We start from the raw sequence: 22,849 nt of genomic DNA, 5'->3' as shown, positions 1-22,849 counted from the left end.
AAACTCACACCAAACGTAGCTTCAACTCTCAGACCAACTCTCTCTTCACTTCACATCATTCCCTATCAAAAAAAAACATTGCCTACATTTCAGCGCTCGGCTGGCGAAAATCATTTGTTCATATAATTTTTTCACAGTTTCGCTTTAGACAACCTTAAGCGAGCTCATTCATAAAGATTTGCACAATTTATTGCCTCACTTTCGCAATAATCTCTCATTTAAGTAGACTTGGCATAGCTCCCTCCCCTCCCCCACCCTCACCCACACACACACACACACACACACACAAAACTAATTTAATGATACGAGAAGCATTTGTAAGCGCTTTGACGCTCCCCACTGACTGACTGCCGTAATTTATGCCTTGGCTCTAACTAATATCGGGCCGCGTGTCTAATTATGGCCAAGAACATTTCCCCAGTGGCATAGATAAACCATTCCACTCAAGCATTTCACGCGCTCAATTTATTCGCCACGTTGCATACATTTCTTCTGCTTCTGCTACTGCTTCTGCTTCTTCTTTTGCTTCTGCTTCTGCTTCTGCTTCTTCTTTAGCGTAATTTATCAAATGTTTGTGTCATTTAGCAACGTTTTCACATTTTTTTTGCTGCTGTATTTTCGTTTCATATATTTTATCTGTAATTTTCGTCATTTAAAGTCGTGCTTAAATTGTTTATCATATCATAACTTGGCTGTTAATGCGCTTGAATTCCAATGTGATGCACATTAAGATGCCTCCGTTTACCTCTCTCTCCCTTTATCACCCTCTCTCTCTCGCTGTCTTGCCTTCAGTCTCTCGGCTTTCTGTTGCTCCTTCATTTTATTGTCATAATTGTAAATTGCAATTTTATGCAAACAATGGCAAAATGAAGGCACAATCTCAAGTCCTGCCGGAGCCGGCACCCCCTTTGGGGTTCATGAGTCCTTGCGACTTCAAGCTGGTTGACATTGCCGATAAGGCGACTGATGATGAGCCGTAGCACAAGGACTTGCTGCTGCTGGCGCTTGTACTTGAAGCTGTTGCTCTTGTTATTGTCCTTGTAAAGCGGGGCACTCAACTCGCAGGCCATCCTACTCTAGCGCTCTCTCTCTTTCCACTTTTTCTTTGTCTCTGTCTACGTCTAGGCATTACGGAATCGGCTCATAAAGCAACGGAAATGAAAATATTAACAAGCAAATGCACAGCAGCAACAGCAGGAACAGCAGCAGCAACAACATCTGCAACAACAATGGGAATTATTCATAGTTAAATGGAAACTGTGTTGCATGCCTCATATAGTAGCTATCTGTAGCCCATTCTTTCTCTCTCTCTCTCTCCCTCTCTCTCTCTCTCTCTCTCTCTCTCCCTCTCTCTCTCTCCCTCTCTCTCTCTCTCTCTCTCTCTCAACTTCCCTCCCCTCTTGCTGGAGCTGGCTCTGCACATATTGCCCAGGTTCTGGACTGGCTGACACCTTAGCCAAGTTTAATGCACCATCGCTATATCACTTTTGGCTTTGGTCTGCTGCTACGCGACGCTAGGTGGCGCTAGCTGCCATGTTTGCTTATTGCATTTGGCGAGGTGCACTGCAAGGATTACGTGTGCTGCTGCTTCTTTCCTGACACAGCAACTTTGGCCTGATATGAAAAGTGTGAAAGGCTGTGGCTAAAAAACCAAAAAATAAAACAAGGAACTTTTGCTGCATGCAAATATCAGTCGTGCTGCACGTCGCTTCAAAGCTTTTGACTTGTTTTTCGAGATACTTTAAACTTGCGAAACTTCAGTTGGTATTAGAAGTTTTTAAATGTTGAAGAGTGTTAAATATGTCCGTTTTTTATTTGTTTATGAGATATGATAACATTGTTATGCGGAGCTCTGAGTTTGACTAAGCCAAAGTTTTCTCTTGAAATTTCAGAAATCAACTCTCAATTGTGTCTCATTGTCTCTGTGTTGCCCAAAAAATGCTGTTCATATTAATTGCACGAGTTTTATTAGCCATTCGAATGTTCTTTAAAAAATATAGGGACTATGTAGTATATCCTCTTATGCAACCTTTCAATCTCTTCATTTCTATATTAAGCTGAAATTTATTAGAAACATTCAAATCAAGCCCAGCTAATTTCTTGTTTAATATTTCAATTGGCGCCTATAAATTTGTATTATATTAAAGTTGTAGGCTTACTTGCAAGCTTTAGCTCTTTATAACACTTTAAAATAATGTTACATATACATATATATCATTTATACTATCTCTATCGTTCACCCTTGATTAATAGTTTTTCTTTCCCTCATTCAAAGCCAAGTTTTCAATTCGATTCGCTGTAGTTTTTTTTTTCTATTGAGATCAATAAACTTGTTCGTGCTACCCCCGCCCGACAAATGCTTTACAGTTCAGTTATCATAAAGTTATGTAACGCACAATAAATTACACACTCTGAAAGCACATTCACCACCCACTCAGAGCTCAGCCAGAGCGAGCATGGGCCAGAGTTCTCCTCTCTAGCAGCAGCCAAAAGCAATTTCAGTTTTTCATGCTCCGCTCTCGTGTTGCTGTTGTTGTTCTGATTAGATGATTTATAAGCTATCTTCAGCTCGACAACGTTGTTGTTGTTTGCTATTTAGAAGTGCGGACGAGATATGCGCAATTTATAGTCGCAAAGACTTTGCCCTTAACAAAGATTATGGTTTATATGCGCAAATTATGCAAGGGAAAATCTTTCCCAAAACGGAAAAAAAACGAAATTCCCGTTTTCGAAGCTCTGCCATTTGCCATTTGTTGGGCAATTAGAAAAGTTATAAAAAAGAAGCAGAAGCGGGAAAATTGTAAATTGCTTGAAAAAACATATTTGGCAAATTCGCATAAAGAGAAACATTTGACAAACGGCGCGCCCCACATCCGTGGCGCCACAAAATTGTAAATCATGCCCCACGATTATGCGCGACACGCAAAATTACGAGTATTTAAATCACGAGGGCTGCGTGAGGGTGAGTGTGTGTGTGCGTGTGCGTGTGTGTGAGTGTGTTGCAGCTGCTTGGTGTTTGCCACATGCCACATGCATCACTCGGCTGCATGGCGCTTAAAAATGCCATTTGCTGCCACGCCTTCATTGCCCAACTTTTTGGCAAGCTCCTCAACTACCTCAGCTATTTCAGCGATCCCCCCCGAAGCTCTCGCGCTGCTTCAACAAAATTTTACACGCGCGACTAAATCCTTTTAGCGCTTTATTTGGCTTCTGATGCGCCGTTACTTGTCCTTCACTTGATGTTTATTCTGTTGATATGGCAGGGTATTGTGATGCTGACAGACAATATGATATGCTTAATATTCTCAGAGATTCTAGAGATAGATTTGGTATATAGGGCGTGTATATATGGAAGATCTAGGTAGGTTCTTTTAGAGTTGCCAAACTCAATAAAATATAGATTATGTAAATCTAGAAAGGATCTAGATAGTTCGTTAAGCTATCAGATCTATAGATATAACTATCGGTTATCGGTATCTTGATGATGTAGCAGCTCTCAAGTTAATTCGCATTAATATATTTAAAAAAAAACTCTAAAGAGTTTCTTGAATACCAGAAAATACTATGGTCTAAAATCTAACCTAAACTAGTTAAGATCTAGACAGACTCCACAACCGTCTCACCCCTTATACCCTGTAGGTCTAGTCGCTGGCTCAGCGAACTTTAAATATTTTGTATGTAATTTCACTTCATTTATTTCTAATAAACTTCAATTCAACAATAATTTTTGTTTTTTCCATAAACTCGTCTCCCTTATATCTCTCTATAAAGGGTATTCTTTGTTCGTACTTCCTCCACTTGTGCTGGCCTTTTTGGCACTTTCAGCTTCATCGCTTCGTTTGTTTAAACATTTTTTTGGTGTTTTTTGTTTTTTATTTTCGTGCTCGCTGTCTTGCGAGGGGTGAAACTCAGTCAGAGACTTTGTTGTCTATTGTTTTCATAGCGTTTTCCGCTCCCTAGTCGACAGACTGTGATTTAAATTTATTGGCGAAATACTTTAAGTGATTTTTTTATGTGTACCCAGAGCAAGTGGCAGATGGGTAAGTGGAGTAGATTGTTTTGGTTTGGCAGCAGTGGCTTGTAACAGGTTGGACTGAGCTTTGAGAGAGTATGAGAAGTAAAGATGAAATATGTAATGTGTGTATAAAATATAATATAATATATGACATTTAATAATATAATATGATTTTTTTATCGTTTAAACATTAAAAATTAATTTAGATTTTAGTTTGCTTAGGCCTATCTTGAAAAGAAAAGATAAACTAGTTATTTAGTTAAATATACAGACTTTTAGGCAATACTGTATTTATTAAACTTCTACTCACATTTTTGCAAAATTTTATCTTAAACTATATCAAATGAAATTTATTTTAAAATCGTATCTTTTGTAGACTCTAAGCTAATATAGACGGCATGCATTTGTCGCCATTATATTAGTAGTCGTGGTATCTTCAAGTCGTATACCCCCATCAAGAGCATCCTTTCTCGCTTTGTTTACCATTTTTTCTGTGTGCTAGCATTGCTTTCATGGTGGCAACCCTTTGACAGTTTCGCTGGCTTTTCTTGTTCTCTTGCGGCCATTAGGCGGGCGTTGCCAGCCAAAGGAGTCCTGTCGCCTTGCGGTTAGACAGCCCTTCTCTGTGGTCTTACCCGCTGTCAAATTCGTTGCAGTTTATTAACGAAGCAAAAACATGTCGCCTCTTCGCATTTCCCGTATTTTTCGTATTCTCGTATTTGTGCTTTTCCGGCTGTGGCTGGAGTTACGGCTTCTCTTTCCTCCATTTTTTTTGGTGGGCTTTGTGTGGCGCATTTTTAATGATTTAGTTGGTGAAGTGTTTTTTGTTGCTTTGCTTTTGTTTGATGTGAGAGAGATTTCCCTTTTGCACCCGAGCTTTTGGCTAATGAAGCGACTTATGCATTGACATGGAAAATTTGCGGTCGATTATTTTTTTTCTTTCCCTTTTTTTTTGGGCATTTTTACGGCTGTCGCGCAGCATTTGCATAGAGATTTCATTGCAAGATCAAAGCATGAGCCTGGCTAATTGGCTAGAGAAACTGTTGGCAATCAGAGACCTCAAAGAATATGCAAAGAGCCATTCCCACGCTATTGATTTTCACCGTCAACTGAATTTTAGCAACAACAACAACAACAACAACAACAACAAAAAATGTCTGTCAGCAGATAAATATGAATAATGCGATGTAATACAGAGCTCAGATGAATGGCGCACGGCTAATGTAATCAATTCTTCTCTATCTCCCTTTTTTTGGATGAAAAACTTTGTCCATATACAGTGAAAGTTGTAAGCAGCTGCCACGCCCACACAATTTTTAAGTCAACTTCGCCAGCAGCCAATATTACGAGCATTGTCCACCCCGACGAAGGGCAGAAAAATTGTGTAAAACTGTCTGAAAATGAATCTTTTTGACAATTCGCCGCATTTTGCATACTAAGCTCATTATGGTGGGGCGATGCGGACGGCCCCAAACAACTCGTTGCCAGCCACAATTTCATTCCTTTTTTCTTCTTCTTTATATTTATTTTTATATCCTGTTGGCCGGCGGGGGCTGCAAACTTTTTAATAGTGCTCTGAACTCCCCCAACCCTGCTTGGGCTACTTGGCTACTTTGCTCCCTTCCCTCACAAGACAATTTGACGCGCATTTTATTGCAACTGGCTGGGCTAACAATGCCCGTTGGCCAGTGCCACGCCCTCGACGCCACATCACATTGTCTCAGAGTAGCTCCAATATGAAAATTCACGCCTGTCATTATAAATTCCTGTCGGAAGCCAGCGGGACCAAGAGACAACTGACAGCCACAAGACATAATAAAATGCGAGTGCTTTAAGGGCGCCAATGTGCTGAGCTGCCTTTAAGTTGGTGGCGCTTGCAATCAACGCACAGCGCTCGCAATTTGAGTGACAGCTGAAGTATCCATAACGTCATCAGGCGCTCATACAATATGCCAAGGGAGCGTGTGAGGGAGGTAGAGAGAGAGAGAGAGAGAGAGATGGAGGCCTCAGGTCACGGCCTCCAACGGAATTAGGATTCATAATATGACAAAGTGACGGTTGGGCCATGTAACTAACGTGTGTGTCTGTGTGTGCGTGTGTGTGTGTGCAAATATCCTTGTAACACATTCCACCCATCACACAGTCACACACACACACATCCACACAGAGTCGCCGACACGTGTGTGCTCAGATTATAAGCAGCTTCGGCTGCGGTTGCCTCAGCGTATTTGTATTGGTCTATGGGGAGATTGCGATTCATTCGTATCCTGCATCTAGCGTCCTGCTCTCTGCCGTCTGCCACTGCAGATAAGGCCCGTTTCGATGAATGTGTTGACTCTGACAGCCTTGGGGCACTTGGGGCACGCATTTGATTTGGTCAGCTCGACACATTGCAGGCCAGTCGCTTCCTTCCTGTAGCAGTGTACATACACAGAAGAGAGCGAGAGAGAGAGAGAGAGAGCGAGAGCTAGAGACTGCTTCAAATTTTGATTGTCATTTACGTGACGAACCACACACACACACACGCACACGCAACCACACACACATATGTGTGTGTAAGAGGCTTTTTGAATGAAATTGCTGCAAATTATTCCCATTACGATTTTGGGGGAGCTTCCTTTTCAAGTTGATTGTCGTTTACATATATGAACAAAGCACCGTGGGCCAGTGCGGGGCTCTCTGCTTAGGCGCCTGATTGAGCATTGAAGAGGCCCATGGCTGAGTTGAGTGCGGTATATGTGGTCGAGGCAGGCAATAGATAGTAGATGTTTTCGCATTCAGGCCTAGCCGGCTCAATAATGGATTAATCAGTCACAAGCCATGCGTTGGCTATCAGTATGCTACCAAACATTTCAATTGCTGGGCATGAAATGCAAAGCGTTTGATATGATAATCGACAGTGTTGTGTTATCGATTGGCAGTTGATTGAGCAAACGACGAGCTTGAATTGATTACCTAAAAGTGAGTGGGTCGACAATTTAATGAAAATTTGACTTACGATATGACATGTCATTTATAATAGTAAGGGACTGTCGATTACTTTACCAATTATTCATTTGCTATAGTTATCGAAACTGTATGTTCTGAACTGATAGTCAATTTTGTAATCGACAGCTCAGATATCTGGAAGCCTATAATCTACAAGCGAATATGCAGTTATTACCTGTTATCGATTGATTTATCGATATGCATTCTCCTGACTTTTTGATGTTGAATAACTATATGGTAGCTATTATATGCTATCGATAAATTTTTCAATGCATATTCTCTCAAATTACTGATGTAGAATTATTAAAAACCATACTCAATCGACTTTGTTATCGATCTTTAGTCAATCGACTCATATATTTTTTTCATGCGAAACCTATTCTAAATAAAAATGGTAATTAATCGATTTATTTACTAAAAACTCGATTTTAATTGAATGTATTTATAGCTGAGCAAAGCTTCTGAAAGAGTTAATGTTAAGTTAAAAAATTTTTAATGTATCGAATATTCGATCATTCGATACTTTATACACTGCTTTCTGCACCTTATTCCTCTCAATTCGAAATTCTTCCTCTTGCCCAGGATGTATAATATCGCACCACTGTGCACCTTTATTGACCACTGCTGGATGACCAGCGCTTTGTCCACTCTCGACATGCTCGCCAAGGGAATGTCTCATTTAAGTTCCGAACGCACTTCTCGCGTCCTCTTGGATGGACTTGGACCGGGCCGTGCTATGGCCGTTGCTGTTGTCCGTGGCCATTGTGTACGTGTCTTTTGTTTTCGCTGAGCTTAGCCAGCGGCCACGCCCCCCAACTGGGGGTTCTTTCTCTCCATTTCGTGTTGTTGCCTGAAGGCAAACAATTCGCGTTTGGTCAGACCATTCGATTGCTTTTTATGACGAACGCTTGACGGAAAGCGTGCAACAATGTTTTTTTGCTTGGTTCTGTTTTTGCTGTTGGTCTGTTTGTTTCTAGTTGTATTGCCCATGTCGCCGTTGATGATATATTGCAGATGCAGTGGGCCACGCCCACTGGCTTTATTTGCCATCGCCACAAATCAGTGGACAATAATGACGGCTCTCAAATCAAGCAGCCGGAGGGATAGCAGGAGCAGCAGTGCAGCTCTTTCTCTCTCTCTCTCTCTCACCCACTCTATCTCCTTCTCTCTCCCTCTGTTTACAGAGCAAACCTTTTGAAGTTAATTAAAAAATGCAGCAGAGAATGCGCGTTTGCAATTACTTAAACGTAGAGAATTCCTTTATTTTAATGGTTTTTTTCCCGTGCAGCTTGTAAAAATATTATGGATAAATGTGGCAGCTGCAACAACAGTCAATGGACTATTTTATTGCTTATTAATATTCCCCACAATTCGCTACCTTTTCCCCACTCGCTTTCCATCATTGTAATAAATGGATTGCAACGGGGTATGCTGCAACGAAATTGAATTTCTGCTGCGGCTTCGGCTTATCCCAGTGCAATGCAATCGAATTGGATGCGGCTCGTCCTTAGTCCCCTTCGAGTCACCTGCTCGTTTCCTGTATTGTGGCTACAACGATTCGTATGAGGAATCAATTCATTTTCTTGGCCATTGTACAATTTCCGTCTGACCACTGGGCCATAAAGCAAATAATGTTTGGACAAATTGCAGCTAGTAGATTGATGTTTTTGACTTTGATAAATATTTCGATGATCGGAAAAAAATAAAGAAAAATTGTGCAATAGCCAGAACAATTCGTTAATAAATAAATGCCAAAGCAGCTCAATGACAGCAGCTGCTTGTGAGATGTAATCAAGGGAACGAATGTTTGAATAGATGAATTTCCTATTCAACTTTAAGTTTTTATTGCCTAAATTTGTCGAATTGTGATTGAGTTGATGAAGGATTGTGAGTTGTAATATGTAATTTAAGTTGATTAGAGCGGTCTAGAGTTGAGTGTCTGATTGGAAAAGGCTGTGCAATCAGAGCTGAGCAGAGGCAGGCATAGGGAACTAGTGAATGAGTTTGTATAGTTGTGTGTGTAAACTTAATCAATGTTATTAGGTTTGACTCTTAGCTTGACTACATCTATATGGTGCAAATATATTGAAAAAGACGAATCTATCAAACTTTGAGCAGAGAGTCTGAGTTGCATATGAAAACTTGAATATTAATATATGCATGGCAATTTTTTTGTGTATATATGTATTAGGTATATACATATATTTATTTTTTAGAGCTTAGAATTAATATATGTACGTTTAAAACTGGTTTAAAAATTAAACACTGGCAACTGGTGCCTTTGGCTTGATCTGTATTTATATACTATTCATTTCCTCTGCTGCCCAGCTGCAGAGGGAGAGCTTTAGCTTCAGCTTCTAATGCTGCTCTCAATGCTTAACACATATAAATGTTGAAAATGTCTGCAAGCAAGTGTCTTTCACTCACACTCTGAGAAAATGAGTAGAGAGCAAACAATTGCCTCGGTTCTTCAACGAGCTCGTTCGTGATCGGAAAGAAACTTTTTTAGGCTCTCTGATTTCATCGGCTTTTTAGTTGAATTGAGCGAAGCCTAAAGTCTTTAATGTACGCATTGATATTTATGCGAGCTTGTGTTGAATTGCTTACGTGAATTGTGTGTGTGTGTGTGCAGGTGTATGTGAGAATGATGATCGTTTGAGCGAACATCAATCGTGTCGCTCTCCAAGCAATACTCAAACGAACATAGGCGCTCAGTAGAACACAATAACGAGAAGAACCGAGACGCTTACTCAGAGCGATTATACGAATCAAACGATCAACTTTTATTTTCAAGCTATGCTATTCTATATATAGAGTCAGTGAAATATAGAAAATTAAAATATAGCGAACCCACTGAAAGCAACAAGACAATCCAAGAGGGTTCCAAGTTAACATAGCTGGCCTAATTTTTCCTATATTCCCATTTTTCTCGCATTTGACTTGCCTCTTCACCCGTCTAAAACATGCAGCAAAACATATTCCAAACTTGCAAAACCTTTTCCAAACAACAAACTCTTGCATTGTTTTTATCTAAATTGCATTGTCGCTTGTGCAAAAACTTAGCTCGCTGCAAAGTCAGTTGCGTAAAGGATTTGCAGTCTGCAGTTGGGAAAAGCGCCTTAGGCTTAGACACAAGACCAAATGCAGTTGGCCCAAAAAAAAAAAGAAAAGCAGGAGAAACTAAACTGAAACTGTTAAGACGGATGCAATGCCTGCCTAGTAGCTCTATCCGCTTTGGCTATGGCCTGTTCCTGCACCTGTGCGCCGCGCGGCTGCATGCAACAAAATGTTGCATAATGGGCAACGTTTAGTGTGAAATTTTTAGCGGTTCTCTTTCCTTTTTTTTTTCGTTTTTGTGCACTGCCTTTGAAATTGCGCACATAAACTAATTTCACATGCATGAAATGACTTGCATGGCAGTAAAAATGAGAAAATTGCAGAGTGGCAGGCAGCTGCTGCTGTGGCTGCTCCTGCTGCTGTTGCTGCTCCTGCTGCTGTGGCTGCTCCTGCTGCTGTTGTTGCTGGCGTGGCATATGCATCCATTAGGGTTAAGTTGCGCTCCTCATGCGTTCTGCGGGCTTGGCCCCAGCGCTAATTGTGTCACACAATGATGAGCATAATTTGCGCACACTTTAACACACAGGGGGGGAGGGGGGTGCAGAGGGTGAGGAAAGGCGCTGGAATAGTGGCAGCTGGCTACAAAAGCGCAGTCGCATATCAAGCATACGCCCCATGTGTGTGTGTGTGTGTGTGTGTGTGTGGAGCAATTTATGCACAATGGCAGCACTAATTTTCCGTTAGTAAGTAATTGCATTTGCGTTGGCCTCTTTGAGCAAAACGTCAACGTTTTGCCTCACCTGCCAGCGAGCTGCTGTCCTGTTACCTGCCTGCCCCCGCCACCCACTCTATGTCAAGCATTATTTGGTGTTGCGTATTGTTTTCATTCATATTGTTTGGCATTTTCATTAAATGTAACCGGAAACTCGACAGCTGCCTTTTCGGGCATATCCATTGCGTTACTTGATACGGCTCCGACGACTACCGCCTCCCGCCTCCCGCCTCCTGCTCGTCTTGCATAATTGTCAGCTCGTATGCAGCAGACAAGGCTTTTAATTGGCATCAACTTTATTTTGACTGTGTGTGTGTGTGTGTTTGTGTGTGGGGAAGGAAAGCCCACCCATGCTCTCTCTCTCTCTCTCACTCTCCCTCTCTTCCTCTCTTGCTGTATAAAATATGCTGTCATATGTTTTGGCTCATGATGAATGATGCCGCCAATTGTTTGGGTTTTTGTTTTGCTGTTGTTTTACGTTTGTTTGCACTGCGCAAACAGCGCTTCTCGAAAAGTGGAAAAAGCTTAGCAAGCCAAGCCACATGCCATCAGCTAGCCAGCCACCAACCACCACCCACTCCCTCGCAACCCTTAACTCCAAGCTGAGGCCTAACATTTTTCGACTTGACAGCAGCATATTATGTATCTCTTAGCCCGCTCGACTGCCTCTCTGCCTCTCCGTCTGTCTGTCAGCTGCTCTGCCAAAAACTCTGTTGGTATACTCTGTAATCGTTAAGCGATTTCTTGTGGAGGCGTGCCAGCCTCCCCTCCCCCGCTCGCTGCGATTGCTTTGTTTGCCTGTTACGTACAAGAAAAGTAATTTTATGTAATTTGTTAAGTAATATCCTTTGCTGCGTGTTTGCCTGCATGTCTCGGCAGGATGTGGCGAACCGTGCGGACGTGTATGCCCGAAACTTGATGGATTTACTACTCCACAGGCAGGCAGACGTTGCTGCGATTGCTGCTGCTGCCTGCTGCTGATGCTGCTGCCTGCTGCTTCTACTCCTGCGGCTTGCCTGTTAATTAGAAAACGAAAACGTGAACGAAAACATCAAAGTGCTATTGTTGTTTAGCTTTAAGCCGCTTCAGCCACATCCATCAGCTGCCAAACAGACAATCAGCAGCACTCGAAAAGCTGCTACGATTCCTGCATTGATATATCCTAAAAGATTTATAAATGAAAAAAGATTACCTGCTGTTTGTAGTAAGCAAAGCTGAGATGGTATTGCTCTGGAAATATTTATTTATTTTCTATAATTAAAAAATATTACATTTATTTATTCAGCATTATTTATTTGGTGAAACGCCTAGTAATTCCCTTCAGCTATTCATTTTTGAGAGACTCTACTGCGAGATTCTTTATGTTATGTCAATATAAAGCATCCGCAGCAATATATTTCAGCGCTTATTAGCTAAATCGAACATCAATGGCGCCTTACACCTGCAGCATGCTCAGCTCAGTCAAAGCAACTACAATATTTGCCTGCTGTGCTCTTCCATACTTCAAAGGAAAATCCCAGACCATCCCATAACTCTATGTCTCCTCATCGCACACCCCTCACTTACTCAAGTAATTTTAATTAAATAAACAAATTTGTTTTTCACAATTCACACCTAAAGCTAACAGCGTTGATTGAAGTCCTTCGCCCGGCGGCCTTTGCTTTGGCAATCTCGCCTCTTGTGGCGTGCAACATGTGGCATGAGTAATTATGTGTTGTTGGCGTCCAATCAAATTGCTGTCAACAAAGCCAAGCAGACTTGGCTGCAATTAAAAATCTGCTCTTTGAGCCAAAAACAAAACAAAATTAAAAAAAAAAAAAAACAAAAAAAAGAAAGGGTTTTGGCTCACGTCGCGCAAATTGTTTGTACGTGTCGATTCGTCTTTTAATAACAACAACTACAACAACAGCAACAACAGTCGCAGTGAGCTCGGTTGCTGGTTTCTAATTGGAAACGCTTTTCATTATATCGCAAATGAAAATCAATGTTCGACATGGCTGTCCTTTGGTTGGAGTAATTAAACACAATCAACCGGCAACAGTTTTGCTTTGCTCCTTTGCTCCAACTGCTGCTGCTGCTGCTGCTGCTGCTGCTGCTTCTCTTAATAAATCCCTTAGCTGTAGAAGTAATGGCCGGGAAAGAGTTCAGCTACGAATCCTCAAACGGTCGCCAGCTTAATCCAAGCACACACACACACACGCAAACACACGAACACAAATCAATTTGGCTTGGCCCTTGGGCTGCGTAAGTGAGTTCTGCCAGTGAAAATGAAGCAATAAATAAGCGGTAATTGGAAGTGATGAGCGAAAGGATATGCTGCCCGATCCAAGTCCAAATCCAAGTCCGAACCGTGGCCGTGGCCGCAGGCCACAACAGAGTTCGACTCTGGGGGTCGATCCACACACACACACAGCGTCCAAATCTCTAATCAAATGTCAATTTCTTATTCAATAATATGGCAACATACGAGCGAAATTTCAGAGACCTCTTTACCACTTTTCCCAGGACTTGGTGTAGTCGAGTGCGAAAAGAAATATGGCCAAGGAGTAAATCTCTTAACGACTCACTGTTGCAGCAACAGCAGGAGTAGCAGCAACAACAGCAGCAGCCATTGTCCTTGCCTTGCTGCGTCCTTGACGCGGTATATAAGCCATTAAATGTGCTTTTTGGCCAATTATTACGCGCGATTTATGCTTTTATTTGTGCACAAAGTTAACAGCAAGCAGACACACGCAGAGAGAGCGAGAGAAAGAGAGAGAGAGAGAGAGAGAGAGAGAGACAGAGGGAGACAGAGCTGATAAAGTTTGAGTATTGCTTTCAGCTGCAAATCGATATGCGCACAATGTGTGTGTGTGTGTGTGTTTCTGAAAAAAGCAAACACCTTGTCTGAATTGCATATATATTTTTACCTGACTCGCACTGCTCTGCACATCAATTTGCTCCATAAGCTCTTAAGCTATTCAGTTTTCGTTGTTGCATAAATTGACAAATTTTCTGCTCTGAAATGAAAATGCATATAACATAATCAAGAGCTTTGCCTAGATTAGAATATATGTATTCAAATGGATTATATTTTTTTTTTTAGTAAAAAATCACAGAAGCAGCCTTAAAAACATGCCTCTCTTAGTGATTCCCATGTGGTTTTAGTTTAGTTAAACAATATCTACCGTTATTCTCTAGCTTAACATTAGATAACAAGATAAGAAATAAATCGTGAAAGATTGCAGTGTAAAACAAATTGACTTGTTACATCAAGGATAAAGATGGAGAAGAGAATCAATAAAGAGAGCAGAATGTGAAAATGTTATATCATGGCTAAAGAAATACTTTACATAGATAAAGAATATTTTTTCTTCTTCTTTCTCTATAACATATCCTATTCATCTCCTTCATTTATGAAATCCTTTGGCTCAGTCCTTATGTCTATAAGCCTCTACTATTTCCTTCTGCTTTCATTATGTTATTTCTTTTTTTTTAAGTATTACAGTCTTACCTTAAATAGAATTTAAATTGAGAATCTATCACGACACACACATTCGCACCTTCTTATCTTCTAAGCTTTTGTCGTATATTAAATTGCATATAAATTAATCATCAATATATCAAAATCTCATTATATTGAACTACATAGTTTTGCTTTTGCTCAATCTCAGTTTCACTCACTTACGCAATCACGTTTTTTATCTATGTAATATTCCACCTAGTCTTAAATCCCGCTTAGCTTAAAATTGACTTTATTTTGCGACGAATTTTTAATTATAATTTGCATATGTTTTTTCTACCTTTTATTTTTAGCACAAGAATCTGCGAAAAATGATAATAATAAACCACAAGGTAATGATGCACTCCAAAAATTTCTAGCTTTAAATTAGTCATATGCGTAGCTTTAAAACTTGTAGTTTTTTATATGCATAACTCAAACTTTTGCATGCTGTTAACGGAAATTGCTTTAGATGGTTATTTTAATAGTAGTTGGTATACCTTATAGAAATTTTAAATGGGGTATATTGTTTCTGTTGAAAAGTGTGCAACAGAGAAGTCTGGCAAATTCTTTAATATGCATAAGAACGATATTCACCCCAATGCTCACATAGCTCAAAATCGATTAAAATTATCGATAATGATCGTTATTATATTGTTAATTAAGCTTTTATGTTGTATATACCCCGTAAGTATATATAGATCAAAGCTGGGCTCTACATATTTCATTCTCTCTACGCTCAGCATGGTATTCCGGGTATTTTCTAGTTGAGCATTTCCTACTCTACAGTCTTGCGTGTTTTTCTTTTGGTTATTACTGTTTTGACAGCAATTTAAATAATCATATTTTATGGGAGAAGCTTTCAAAATGTCATTAAAATAGATATGATGTCCTTTGTGCCCTCTGTTTGTGTAGTTTGGCATTAGAATTTGCCTTTGTCATCATCATCATCGTCGTCGTCGTCGTCGCTGTCGTCCTGTGCCGTTGTCCTTGCTCGCCGAGTGCAGTCGACAGGCTAAAGTTAATGACAAAACGCAGCGGGTTATCATTTTCATATTGAGACATTTGGGAGGCTTAGAGAGGGTATGCGTGTGTGAGTGTGGGGAGTGTGTAGGGGTGTGTGTGTGTGGCATTCAAGGATGCAATATTGAAAATCCCTTTGGCATTGACTGCACTTGTCTGGAGTCTAGAGTCTGGAGAGTCTGGTGTCTGGATTCCTGTCGCCATCTCGAGCTATCGCCTCGGCTCTGGCCTTGTCCTTTTTTCCTTTTGGTTATCATCGCCGTAATTGAATTCAGCAACAACACAATAAATTTTGTGGCACTAAGCAAGGAGGCACGGCATATATGTATATATGTGTGTGGGTGTGACACTAAAAGGGCTGCCAAAATACACAAAGGAGAGCAGGCGACGGCGAGGCTGCTGTAAAAAGAGAAAATTTAATTTCTGGCCTGAATAATAAATCACAAACATAACAGCGAACGGTTGAAGGCGAAACGGTTCGCAAACAAATAAAAACAGCGCAAATGTTTCAGCTGGAGGACACTTGATGTCGCCAGAGATAAAGCTGGCACTCTGGCCGTGGGCCGTGGCCGGTGGGCGGTGGGCTGTGGGGCGTGGCTGGTTGCCCAATTTGAAATGCGTTGTCGATGGCCATCGTGCTGAAGCGCGTTGTGCTGTTGCATTTATCAAAATTGTATTTCCTGTCGCTGGCCGAGCACCAGCAGAGGAAATACCCACTCTAGAGATACACCCCGGCGCATAAATATGTATACGCTCACCATTTGCTATATATTTTATTTATTTTGGCTAGACATGGAGCGAGCCAAAGGGGTTTTCGGCGTATGCTTCAACGAGTTGAGCGAATGTTTGTTTTATTAAATTTTTACGCAAACGCGTGACACGCGCATATGAATAAGAAAGATAAAATATTTAGAGTTGTCATGACTAGCAGATACCGCGCAAAGTTGGGGAATGAGATGGCATAGTTAAACTTAAGGCTAACTGATGCATACTTCTTGATGTATACATTCAGTTAGTGTTATATGTGTTATATATATATTATAGATAACAACTCGACTAACAGATACTCCTTAAAAAGTGTTAAGGACCATTTAATGCAGAATATTTGCTGTCTGTCAGAATCAAACTGAATTGCAACAATATTTCATACCAGTAAAAATCAGCTCGACTAGCGAATACCCCTTAAATGATTTGATAAAAATATATTAACTATAAACATACAGCTGTAGCAGTAGAAATTTTTGGCCAGCCACTTTAACTATCAACAGGCGCCCATATTTGGTTTATGCCCATCAAGTACAGGGTATATTAATAATAATCATAAAAAAACAATGTTTCATAGTACACTTGAGCAATACAAGAAGCATAAATTCTCACGCATTACGTGCCCCGCGTACTTATGCAAATGAAAAGTAAAAATTTTTTTATGTTTAGCTCATTTCTGTTTTATAGGCGACACACTAACTGATGTATGTGGTGTGTGTGGCTGTGTGCCTGCGTGGGCGTGTCTGACCCACTCGTCAGCGCAGTGTGCTGTGATTTTTTTATTTTATTATGATAGTGTGTTCCGCCCTGGGCAGGAGTCATAAATAATGCCGCAAAGCCAAAAACAAATACGAGTAGTAAACAGAAATTGCGAATAATATGCAATAATGCAAAAGGCCAACAGTTGGGGTATGCCGCCAACAGCTGGGCAAACACACACACACACACACACACACACACGCACACTGCAGATATGCAAAAACAGAGAAAAAATATATATGAAGACCCTGGGGAAAGATACAATTTAGCCACCCACTGGGGTCGCATGTGTGCGTGCAAGTGTTTGGCTGGCTTTAAGTCACAGCAGGACGTGACATCCTTGCATAGCATTTGCATAACTATGACCGCCGCCAAGAGGCGGCAGGAGCAGCATCAGCATCAGCAGCAGGAGCAGGAGCAACAGCAGCAGCAGCATCAGAGACAGGCTGCTCCTCGTCCCGTCTCCTTCACAGTCTGTTGCTTCAGCGCCCGCTATTTTTATCATTTCCGTTTTTTGTATGACACATTTTTGCATTTCTGTGTTATTTCCATTTTTTTTCTCTTATTTTTGCCTCTACTTTTCCTCGGCTGATGTAACGCGCTTGCATAATTTTCATTGTTTTCATTTTATGCGCGAATTTTCTGCACTCAGTTTTCATTTTCTTTACTTTTTTCTCTCCTTGGTTTATCATTTTATTTCAGTTGTTGTTTTTGTGAACCGTTTCCTGTTCTGACTTCTGTTTGCATTTCAAGTTATTCGCCCGAGAGATTTTAGTGTGTAACGCAATAAAACTTAAGCATAAAGGCGTTAAAGGAGTTCCGAAAGGACCGTGACGACAGACAAAGTGGGGAACTGCTCGCTGCGCTTGAGTGCAGTACCAAAAACCGGCTATATAACTTTATGAATGCTGTAAAAAAAAGGCAGGAGGAGGAAACCATAAATATGGAAAGAGAGAGAGAGACTGGGAGGGAGAGAAGATGTAAATAACATTTCTTGTATGCCATAAGATAGTTTGTAAAGTAGAGGTGAGCGAGGAAGAACTTTAAGTATTAATTTTGACAGAATTGTAAAGTTCTGATCTGAGCAAGTGGTTTGTAAACTATAGAAGGGCGAGAGTTGGAGAGACAGTAGAGGTAGGCATACTTGATGTTAATGAAAAAGAAGAATGACAAGCCATAGAGACTCTACAGAGAAGAAGAAGACAGAATCTCTACCCTATCTCATTGGGTAAACGAAGGAATCGGGTAAAAAATAAAGAGAGCTTAGGTATTCAGAGATATCTTATGTAATATTCAAGCGCAGCCAACTTAATATGCGTGCAATATTGTACGGTGTTGCCAGATCGCTGAAGCAAAATCACAAATCAATGTCGCGAATCTTGTTAAAGTCATAAACAACTTGCATGCAATATGTGCTCGAGCGCCATTAGAGCGCTGCTCCAGTTGCCCTAGTTAGCAAAGCCACCCTAATCAATAGATAGACACATGTGTATGCATGCATGTATGTATGTAACACCCACACGATGCGGTAAGCGTTGCCAACTGTTCCATTAGCATGGCCATTTCGCATTGGCATTATCATTGCCAAATGATTATCGCTTGCTCCTTTGATATGCGCCAAGTTTGTGTCTCGGAATTGTCATTGCCATTGGCATTGTTGGCACTCGCAGCGGAATAATCACACACAACTATTGGAATTTTCAGAACTTTCTAATATAGCAAATATGTAGTAGAAGAGCGCTAAAAGTCGTTTGCCTTGCGAGTCATTTTTCCAATTTTACAGCCACTTTGCCAATGCTCAGTCAATTTCTGCAAATCAAATGGCTTTCATCTATGTGCCCAGCCCCTTTGCCCGTTTTGCTTGAGTGTAGCCAAGACGGCTGCCAGGACGACAATGTCATCGAGCAGGAGGAGCAGACAGACAGACAGACACAGAGAGAGGGAGAGAGAGAGAGAGAGAGAAGTCTGCTTGAGGCACTGGCATGAGATGAGATTTGGCTGGAGCTGGGGCAGCACTCGGCGGCTGCTTGCTCTACTCGTTCAATATCGGTTTTTTTCTTTATTTCAATTTTTTGTTCTCATTCAAGTTTTCCTCTTGGTTTTCTTTTCTTTTATTTGGCTCATTTATGGCGCACATTGCGCATTTAATCGCCGTCAACATTTGCCATGGAACGTTCATAGCAAATGTCTGTGCACTGCCTTCGTCTAATATGTACATATGCCATGTATGTGTGTGTCGGTGTGTGTGTGTGTGTGTGCCATATGCGATTCACAGTCGGATTAGCTTTCAACGAGCGTCCGTTCTCGTGAAGGCAGCGTTTCATATCCTAATATCCTGATATCCTGTTATCCTCGGCAAGTTTGCCCAAAAGTTTTCTTTTTTTTTTTTTTTGCTTTACGTCATTCCACCACGTCTCGCCTCGCCTCGCACAATCGGCTGCTGTTGAATTTTTAATTTTTATGTTAGTAATTTCTCAACATTCTGTTTGACTGTCTGGCAACAGGCAACAGGAAGCGCCATCCACAGCGCGCATCTTGTGCGCGCATATTAAATTTGGTTTTTATTTAGTTTTTTCCTACTTCTCCATCTCTTCACTGACTGTATACCCTGTGCGCATAGAATGTGGGTAAGAGTTTGCTGAAGGCGCTATAGTTGACGAGATGGGCGGCAGACGAGATCAGGATACGGTTCATGCCTTAAAATGACTATTATGAAAAGTCATAACATTTAGCACTTCAGATTTGAGAGAGTAACAGAGGAATATCAGAGACAAACTGGCGAAATATATCTGTAGATGGGAGAATAGTATTAATATATAGTCATATATCTAAATATTATTATCAAATGAGAGATATTATTATACAATTTGATAATGATTATATATAGAACTTATTGCAACTATTATTCCAAATTATTTTTTAAGAGTTATGAAAGTATATATAGCTTATGGATTCAGTAAAGATTCTTGTTGAAATGACTGATCAATGATTGAATCAAATAAGTATAGGAAAACAACTTCTTAGTAGTTCAAAAGTTCAGTTCCATGAGAAGGAAAATCGTAGTAAAGTTCTTACGAACTGCTTAAAGTCTTATATACAATGACTCCAGGGTAACTTCCAGTCCAGAACTTTCAGCTAAAGCAGCTTTTCATGTGCCCTGCGCTGTTTTGGGAAGGCGTGAAAAAAAGAAACACGAGGTGAAAGCAGATGGAGTTGGAAGACCTTCTTGAACGCTCAGTTTCCTAAATGGAGTTTTTCTTTCTCTTACTATGGTCAGGCCATTGACTGTGGCATGAATGTATGTATGTATGTATGTGTGTGTGTGTGTGTGTGTGTGTGTGTGTGTGTGTGTGTGTGTGTGCATATATGAGTAGGTGTTGCGAGCTCTGCTCGGAAATGTGGGTTAGAAGCCCAACGGAAATGCAATTCAATGAAAGCTTAAGTTGGGGAAATTGAAAGACGAGTTTAAGCGAGTGTTACACCGGGGACTTGATCATTGTGCGCAGGCAAGGAAATGCGAAATTATGCATTGCAAATGAGGCAAACTTAACAGTTCGGGGTGGGCGGCAGCTTTAAGTTTCAGTAAAAGTTGCTTAACATTTAGCTCGTGACTCACGTGCTTCTATTATTTACGCTCGCTTGCATTGAACTATATATCATGAAATGCACACGTGCTGCCACGCCCACTCTTCGAGGGCCGCAACAAAACCAATTTGCGCGAAACGCGACTGAAACTGCGCTGGCAACAGCCGCCAGCCCCAACTATATTATATAAATATTTCAATAAAGCCACAAAGATACACAGACACACCTGTGTGTGTGTGTGTGTGTGTGTGTGTGCAGCTGTCAGAGCAACAGTCACGGTAGCAACTGCATCCACAGCAGCAGCAGCAGCCACGACGATGCCAAAAGCAAACATAATTTAAAATGTAATTAGTGCTCAAATAGAAAGCCAAACAAACCGGGGCGAAGCCAAGTGCAGAGAGAGAAAGAGAGAGAGAGAGTGGGAGTGAGAGAGAAGTCCGCCCACACGGGCAATGTACCTGTGCTGTGTGGGCGTGGCAGTGGCAATGCAAACAAATTGCTAAAGCAAATTGAAAGCCAGCTAGGGACACGCTGGCTGACACGCTCCCAAGTCAATGAATATCATCGGGTTACTAGGTGACCCACTGCCGCAGCAGCAGCAGCTGCCACGCCCCTCAACTACAATTGCAACAAAAGTTTGTCCTAGACCAACTTTGAACTGGCTGCCACCTGCTGCCACACACACACACTCACACACACACACACACTTATACATTTATACCTTTTGAAACATTTTTATTATATTTGCCAGCTGTATTATGCAGAGCTGCAGCGGATTCGATTCGTTCCGGTTTTCGGTTTCGGTTGCCGCTGTGCAAACATGGCAGAGTTGCCACAGTGGCCGCAGAGTTGTTGCATGCAACGGTTTCAAGGCTGCCCATTGATGATGATGAGGATGCAGCCACCTCTGGCCCGCCCTTAGCCCCCTCTCGGTCACTTGGGTTAATGAGCAAACTTGCCAACAACTGGCTGGTCGCTCGGCATTGGGGGCGTGGCTATGGCCTCATTATGCCGAGCCCCAAATCCTTTTTTGCGCTCCTTAAAGGTCCTTCAGCCAGCCTGCAACTGGCCATTTGTTGGCTTATGCTTTGTTCGCTCATGCTCCTCTTACCTTTACTCGCTCTTTCTCTTTGACAGTCGCTCTCTCTCTCTCTCTCCCTCTCTGTGTGTGTGGGACACTAATTTAGATTTTAAGTAGTCTACTCCAAGCACTTGTACAATCTCATTAAGCTGTTTCCTTTCTTTGCTTTTGCTCACTTTTTGATGACTCTACTCTTCTCTCTTCTTCTTCTTCCCTTCGCAGACTGGCGCAGCACGGACAGCACCGACCATCATGATCGCGTACAGCGACAATTGTCGGTCTCGTCGGACAGCAAGCTGCTGGATGATGATATCAGGGAGGAGATGAAGTACCATTCGCATGTCGTCATGCGACCCAAGAAGCCGCCCAGACCCAAGTCCGAAGTCTTTCTCAACAAACAGGATCCGCATCCGCGACGAAAACGTTTCAGTGCATTTGGGGTAAGTAGAGTGAAATGAAAAGCAACAGCAAATGCATTTTCCTCTCACTCAATCAATTTCAATCAATTTATGCTCACTCACTTTGTCTAACTGTAATTTATCGCTGGTCATTTGATATATCTCTTCATACACAAACACACATACACACGCATTCACACACACATACACACTCACACACAAATGCGCATAAATCATTGCATACTACTGGGCACTTTTTTCACATCTGTGCGCTTACAATTCTCAACTGGTTGTAGCTACGCTCGAGTGTAGTGCACAGCGTTGAGCTATGTGAAAGCATTGAAAATATTTTTATCTCTTTGAAATTTGTCCTGGTGGGACCCTTTGCCTTGGCACTGAGTGTTCCGAATAAATAAATGCATTTAAATATTGTGCTATTTAACCATTGAATATGGTAAAGTGACTCTTATAAGATCACAAACAATACAGAAAGATGGTTATGTTGAGAAAAGTCAGCTTTGATTATTATTGGATAGTAAGGAGAAATGTAAGCGGACTCCAATTTGGAGACTCTGCCCTATAATCAATATTATTGAGATCTCAATCAAATTGCGGTCGTGTCATGCAGTGTTGCCAGGTTTTGAGACATAAAAATAGCAAAATCGTCTCTAAAAAATAGCTGAAAATAGCTAAACAAATTTTAAAATAGCTTTCAAAATAGCTGAAACCTTTATGCATTATGCATTTACTTTAAATTTTATTTTTAAATGTTATTTAATAATGTTACAATTTGGTCCACATCCAAATCATCATCAGAATTATATTTTTGATTAACTGGAATCATGTTTAAATGTAATCATGGAAAATGTGTTATGCTTTTTTGTCGCGGCATGCATTTTAATATCGTGCAATTTGGCAAAAACAC

The 22,849-nt window shown here is 41.1% G+C and overlaps 1 protein-coding gene and 1 non-coding gene across 12 annotated transcripts in view; both read left to right on the top strand.

Annotated features, from left to right (window-relative positions):
- Eip63E (cyclin dependent kinase Eip63E) overlaps positions 1 to 22,849 on the top strand; it is a 133,048-nt gene that overhangs the window by 95,559 nt on the left and 14,640 nt on the right. For 10 of the 11 annotated variants that reach the window (XM_018007478.2, XM_089468159.1, XM_089468153.1 and 7 more), the window contains 2 exons: positions 14,628 to 14,666; positions 21,749 to 21,966. In XM_018007478.2, coding sequence (XP_017862967.1) covers positions 14,628 to 14,666; positions 21,749 to 21,966 — 257 coding nt within the window. The remainder of the gene's footprint in view (positions 1 to 14,627; positions 14,667 to 21,748; positions 21,967 to 22,849) is intronic. The other variant, XM_018007479.2, reaches the window with a different exon arrangement.
- On the top strand, positions 22,268 to 22,333 carry LOC149269041 (U7 small nuclear RNA). The gene has a single exon (XR_016270159.1). It is a non-coding gene; the product is annotated as a U7 small nuclear RNA (small nuclear RNA).

Source organism: Drosophila arizonae, chromosome 4, assembly GCF_054131065.1.
Source record: "Drosophila arizonae isolate 15081-1271.41 chromosome 4, UAZ_ARI_1.0, whole genome shotgun sequence".
Lineage (NCBI taxonomy): Eukaryota > Metazoa > Arthropoda > Insecta > Diptera > Drosophilidae > Drosophila > Drosophila arizonae.
Note: the sequence above shows the minus strand (reverse complement) of the source record. Positions and strands in the feature narration are given on the sequence as shown.